Here is a 5,634-nt window from a genome sequence, read left to right on the forward strand (position 1 = left end):
TACCCGGTTAACCGTAACCCCGGTACCGTACCCTACCCGTACCGTCCTCCCTTCCTTCTCTCCTCCTCCTCTCTCTCTCTCTCTCTCTCTCTCTCTCTCTCTCTCTCTCTCTCTCTCTCTCTCTCTCTCTCTCTCTCTCTCGCCGCGACCCCACGCCGTTACGCCGCCAGTTCGAGACAGAGATGACGACGTCGAGCTCGGCGGCCACCCAGAGCCTGTACGACGCCGTGCGCAAGGAGCTCGCACCTTCGCTGCGCCCCGCCTTCCACGCATTCCGGCAGAACCTCATCGACGCCCACGCAAAGGACCTCGGCCACGAGGGCACGCCGTCGGCCCCGGGCTCGGGAACCTCGACCCCAGCCACGTCCTCGGCCGCCCCCTCGGCCACCGCATCGGCAGCAGCTGCCACGGCCACGCCGGCATCCAAGGCGGCCCCCGCCAAGGTCTCGACCAGCTCGAGCGACGTCCGCGTCTCGAGCCAGCTCGCCGCCAGCATCACGGACCTCTGGGACCTCCTCACCAACCCGGCAAAGATCCCCATGTGGACACGGTCGCCTGCCCAGGTGAGTGGGCGCCCAGCAGCCGGTCGGCACTCGTCTCCCTTCCTCGTTCTCTCTGACCTTTGTCCTTGACCTCTTCCCCTTGCGACTTGCTGCATCTCAACCTTCCGTCCCGCCGCAGTTTGAGCCCAAGCCCGACGCCGACTTTGCCCTGTTTGGCGGCAACATCACGGGCAAGGTCATTAGCGCCGACGCGCCCCGGCAGCTCATCCAAAAGTGGAGGACGCCCCAGTTTCCGCAGGGCCACTACGGCACGCTGGCCATGAACCTGAGCGAGGGCGGCGACTCGACCAAGCTCGAGCTGGTGCTGAGCGGCGTCCCCTCGGGCGACGAAGACGCCGTCGAAAAGAACCTCGAGACGTACTACATCCGCGGCCTCAAGTCGATGGGGCTCGGAACCATCCTCTAGTGTTGCAAGGGCGCCCGTCGAGAGCGACGGAAAAGACAGATGTAGACTTTTTGCACACTGCCGCGGCTGCCGGCGCCGAGGCCTCACTGCGGCTGCGCGAGACCAAAGATGAGCATCAGCTGCGACGGCGAGCGGGGTGGCGGCGATGCGGGGGCGGAGGTCAGCTGCTGCGATGCGATGCGATCCGACGGGTCGACGCGGCGCCAGCACTCACGTTGCCGGCGGGCATCTCGATGCGCTGCTGGAGCTCGAAGCCGTGCCGCTGCGCGAGGGGCACGAGCTCGCCCTGGACATCGCGCAGGCCAAAATGCGGGTTCCTCGCCTTGATGGTGTCGTCGAACTGGGGTGGGGGACGAGCGGCACGCGAGTCAGCAAGCATTCGCGCACAAACGGACGGCGGCTCGTACGGGGCGGGGGAGCGGCCTGCTCACCTGCCTGTTGCCGTCGCTGGTGAAGCCGCCGTGCTCGTTGAAGGCGCCGTAGATGGCGATCCAGCCGCGCCGCCGCAGGATGGGCTTCTGTCCGGACTCGGTGAGGTAGGTGAGTCGCGGGTCGAGGTGCGCAAACAGCGACTCGGTGACGGACCACGGCGCCACGTGCGTCAGGTTGCACACGACGACGGCATCAAACGCTCCGTCGCCGTCGTCGTCGTGACCGTGGCTCTCCTGGGAGAGCGAGGGGACGGCATGCATGAGGCCCAACCAGGCCTGCTGCTCGAGGACATCGAGCACCTGCGCCCGCTTGACGTTGGGCGAGGCGGAGCAGGTCGAGTCGATGCGGGAGCAGAGGTAGGCGTCGGCCTCGGTGGGCTGGAAGTCGACGTGGGTCGCTCGAGATGCCAGCGTCGAGATCTGGTGCCCGAACCCGGAAGACAGCTCGAGCACCAGTGGCCGTCGCCTTTGCTCGTGTTGTCCTGCTGAGCCGGCCGGCGGTGCGGGCAGCAGCGGAGCCAGCGTCTCGGCGATGGGTCCCGAGTTGCGCTCCGCCGAACCGGCCACGGACCAGCTGGACCGGTACTTGCCCTCGTCCTCCTGCGGCGGCGGCGTCGGCGTCGCCGTTGCTGCTGTTGCTGCTGCTGCTGTCGGCATGGTGGTGCTGCTGGTGGTGGGTGGTGGCCAGGAGGCAAGGCGAGGCAGGGCGCCGCTTCCAGAGGTGAGGTCGGGTCGAGTGGAGTGGAGGCTGCCGGTGGTACGCAAATTTGTTTGAGACGATTGGTATGCAACTTTCCGCCGTCGGTGCATCAAGTGGCTCTTTGGCGCAATTGGTAGTCGCGTCGGCTTCCAGCTTCCCTTCCGGCTCATTGAGCCCTCTGGCATTCCGAAGGTTGTCCGTTCGAGTCGGGCAAGGGTCACCTTTTTGGCGTTGTTCCATTTTGCCGAAATCGCCGAGCGAGGTGGTGGTGCGCTGGCACCTCGAGGAAAAAGTGGAGACGTGGCACGGGGCACTCGCTGTCAACCTCGGCGCGGCGTGGGTCCATCTTCTTTCTGGACCTCATCGACCGCAGCCCTTCCGCCCCCACCTTGCGCCCAGCCCTGCCTCGCTGGCCGTCCCTCACGCTCCTTTTGCCAGAAGAGAAGACTCGCTCGCTCGCTGGCTCGCCCTCGGAGATCCAGTCTTTACCAGACCTTGCTCCTGCCTCCTGACCACCACCACCACCACCGGATCCCCCTCGTTGAAGCAACACACTAACCCAGCCACCCTCGCCACCCACTCACGATGGTCTCGGACACGGATCTGTTCATCTCGTATGGTGCGTGCCGTCGCTGCTGCTGCTGCTAATGCTGCTGGTCGAGGCTGTGGTGCGCTGCATACTGAACGTCTCGCTCTGCCCCTGACTCGGCTCGCCGCGCAATGGCCCCGCCTCCCCCCCCCCCTGCAGGCGTCTTGATGACGGCCGCGCTGGTGCCCATCTACTTTGGCTCGTACGCCTCGCTCGAGACGCCCAAGAGCACGCGCGAGCTGAAGCGCGAGGCCAAGAAGAAGAAAAAGGCGGCCAGGAAGGCTGCGGCGGCGACGAGCGACTCGGACGACTCGGACGACGACGACGGGTGGGGCTCCGACTCGGACGACGACGACGGCGAGACGATGACGGAGCGGCTGACGTCTTCGGACGCGTGGCTGTTCCCCGTCATGGGCAGCGCGGTGCTGTTTGGCATGTTCCTGGTGTTCAAGTACATCAACAAGGAGTACGTCAACATGCTGCTGGGCGTCTACTTTGGGCTGGTGGGCTGCTTTGCCGTGAGCAAGGTGTTTGTCGCCGTGACCAAGGCGGCGACGCCGCGGTCGCTGTGGAAGCGGCTGCCCGCCTTCCGCTTCTCGCTCCAGCAGCGCGGCCAGGGCGAGATCCTGCGGGCGCGCTTCACCCACGTCGACGTGGGCCTCTTTATCCTGTCGGCCGTGCTCAACGGCGTCTACATGGTCACCAAGAACTGGATCATCTCGAACCTGCTGGCGCTCTCGCTGGCGCTCAACGCCATCAGCCTCATGTCGCTCGACTCGTTCCGCACGGGCGCCATCATGCTCGGCGGCCTCTTCCTCTACGACATCTTTTGGGTGTTTGGCACGCCCGTCATGGTGACGGTGGCGCGCAACTTTGACGCGCCCATCAAGATTGTGTGGCCCAAAAACATCCTCGACGCCCTCGCGGCGCTGCGGGCGGGCGGCGAGGTGCCGCGGCTCCAGATGACGATGCTCGGCCTGGGCGACATTGTCATCCCGGGCGTCTTTGTCGCCCTGGCGCTGCGCTACGACCAGACCGTGGCCGCCCAGCGCACGCCGTCGATCGGCTTCACGCGCTCCTACACGCGCTTCGCCAAGCCCTACTTTGCCGCCACGCTGCTGGCCTACGTCCTGGGCCTCGCCACCACCATGGCCGTCATGCACGTCTTCAAGGCGGCCCAGCCGGCCCTCCTCTACCTCAGCCCCGCCTGCGTCGGCGCCATCGCCATCACCTCGCTCGTCCGCGGCGAGTTCAAGGAGGTGTGGGCCTGGACCGAGGACGACGGCAGTGAAGGCGAGGGCAGCGAGGGCCGCGAGGACGAAAAGAAGCCGGCCAGGTCGAACAAGAAGAAGGACGAGCTCAAGAAGAGGAAGGACAAGTAGCGCTGGCGGCCCGGAGGTCGCCGCCGCCGTCGCTTGAGGTAGACGGAGCGAGGACCGCCTAGACTAGAACCGACGGGGCGGCTGGCTCGCCCCTCCGCCCGCCCGCTTGCCGTGCAATTGATGCCACTGCCCGGCGATGCTTCACCTGCATCTGCTCTGCCAGAAGCCGGCGGCGCTGCTAGACACGCCGCAGGGTCCTTTCATGTCGTCGAGGGGAGCGCACGGAGGCTGTGTATGCAGGAGCTCGATTCGAGGTGTCAGGGTCGTTGGGCGAGGGTGGCGTTTGACGAAGTGCGACAAGGGCGGCGGTGTCAGTTGTCAGGGACGGCGCCAGGACGACGAGGTGCCTTTTGCTCAGCGCGCGAAAATCGGAGCGGTCGGGCCACGCCTCGGCGCCGCGGCAGCGACAGGGCCAGAGGAGGGTAGGCAGGCGAGGCAGGCGAGCAAGGGCAGGGCCAGGGCCGTTGGTTGGCTCCCTGACATCCCACCACCACCACCACCACCACCACCACCACCACCACCACTGCCCTGCCTCGCTGCCACGCAAGCTGCCACTCTGCTACACTGCCACGGTGCCGCAACTTGCTCGTCCGATCCTTATTCCCGGCTCGCCTGCAAGCCATCGCTAGACTGCCGCTCCATCTTCGTCCCGCTGCTCCCCCGCAACCGCCCACGATGGCCTCATCGCCCTTTGTCGGTCTCGAGGTCAAGCTGCACCTGCGCTCGCAGCCGCACGCGCCGCTCGTGGCCAAGATCCTTTCGGTCAACCAGGCCACAAACACCCTGACCGTCGCGCGCACCGCCGACGGCCACCGCATCGACATCCTCCGCACCGACATCCAGAGCCTCTCGGCCGTCGCACCGCCCGCGACCGCGCACCAGCCAGCATCCTCGTCTCGCCCTCCCTCGACGTCCTCGCCGTCGTCGTCGTCGGCCCGTCCCGCGCCCGCCGCACAGTCGACGCCCGGACAGCATCCGGCCCCTGCGCGCGCAGAGACGTCGACGCCCAGCATCCTCTTCAACCACGCACACCCCTCGTCGGCCGCCCGCGCATCGCCCCACCCTCGCCAGGCGCACGCTTCGTCCTTGTCCTCCTCCTCCTCCTCCTCAACCCCGTCCTCTGCGCCCCCCTCCGACCCCGCCATCCTCTCGCTGGCCAAGCCAGGCTCAGCCGGCAACGGCACACACCCGACCGCCACCGCCCCTGCCTCGTCCTCGTCGCCCGCCCCCTCGCCTCGTCCCGTCCACGCCTCGGCAGCCCACACGCCCAAGCAGACGCCCGCCAAGAAGAAGAAGAAGCAACAACAGCAGCAGCGGCTCGACGGCAACCCGCACTCGCGCAGCGCCAGCCCCGCAATCTCCTCGGCCGCCACTGGCGCCCCTGCCGCCGCCGCCGGCGACAACCTCGACGAGGACTTCGACTTTGGCGCCGCGCTGCGCCAGTTTGACAAGAAAAGGATCTGGGACGAGATCCGCAGCTCGGACCACACCGACCCGGCCACGCTGCTCGTGTCGCACAACCGCATCGCCGGCAGCCCGGGCCCCCTGGCCCGCGGCCCCAAC

At 67.2% G+C, this 5,634-nt stretch overlaps 4 protein-coding genes across 4 annotated transcripts in view; 3 read left to right on the plus strand and 1 right to left on the minus strand.

Annotated features, from left to right (window-relative positions):
* Positions 1-969, plus strand: part of PFL1_04499 (uncharacterized protein) — a gene marked incomplete at both ends in the record, with an annotated part of 1,536 nt that extends 567 nt beyond the window's left edge. The window contains 2 exons of the mRNA XM_007882023.1: positions 171-563; positions 682-969. Of these exons, the coding sequence (XP_007880214.1) occupies positions 171-563; positions 682-969 (681 nt within the window). The remainder of the gene's footprint in view (positions 1-170; positions 564-681) is intronic.
* An 83-nt stretch (positions 970-1,052) lies between these two features.
* Positions 1,053-2,057, minus strand: PFL1_04500 (uncharacterized protein; the record flags this gene model as incomplete). The annotated part of the gene is made up of 3 exons (XM_007882024.1): positions 1,053-1,088; positions 1,184-1,309; positions 1,401-2,057. The coding sequence occupies 3 exons, from the start codon at positions 2,055-2,057 to the stop codon at positions 1,053-1,055; spliced, it is 819 nt and encodes a 272-aa protein (XP_007880215.1).
* Positions 2,058-2,685: 628 nt separating this feature from the next.
* On the plus strand, positions 2,686-4,071 carry PFL1_04501 (uncharacterized protein; the record flags this gene model as incomplete). Its single annotated transcript, XM_007882025.1, has 2 exons — positions 2,686-2,719; positions 2,849-4,071. 2 exons carry the CDS (start codon positions 2,686-2,688, stop codon positions 4,069-4,071), a joined length of 1,257 nt encoding a protein of 418 aa, XP_007880216.1.
* Positions 4,072-4,746: 675 nt separating this feature from the next.
* Positions 4,747-5,634, plus strand: part of PFL1_04502 (uncharacterized protein) — a gene marked incomplete at both ends in the record, with an annotated part of 2,590 nt that continues 1,702 nt past the window's right edge. Inside the window, one exon of the mRNA XM_007882026.1 lies at positions 4,747-5,580. Within this exon, the coding sequence (XP_007880217.1) occupies positions 4,747-5,580 (834 nt within the window). The remainder of the gene's footprint in view (positions 5,581-5,634) is intronic.

The sequence above is a fragment of the Pseudozyma flocculosa genome, assembly GCF_000417875.1.
Source record: "Pseudozyma flocculosa PF-1 unplaced genomic scaffold scaffold00014, whole genome shotgun sequence".
Classification (NCBI taxonomy): domain Eukaryota; kingdom Fungi; phylum Basidiomycota; class Ustilaginomycetes; order Ustilaginales; family Ustilaginaceae; genus Pseudozyma; species Pseudozyma flocculosa.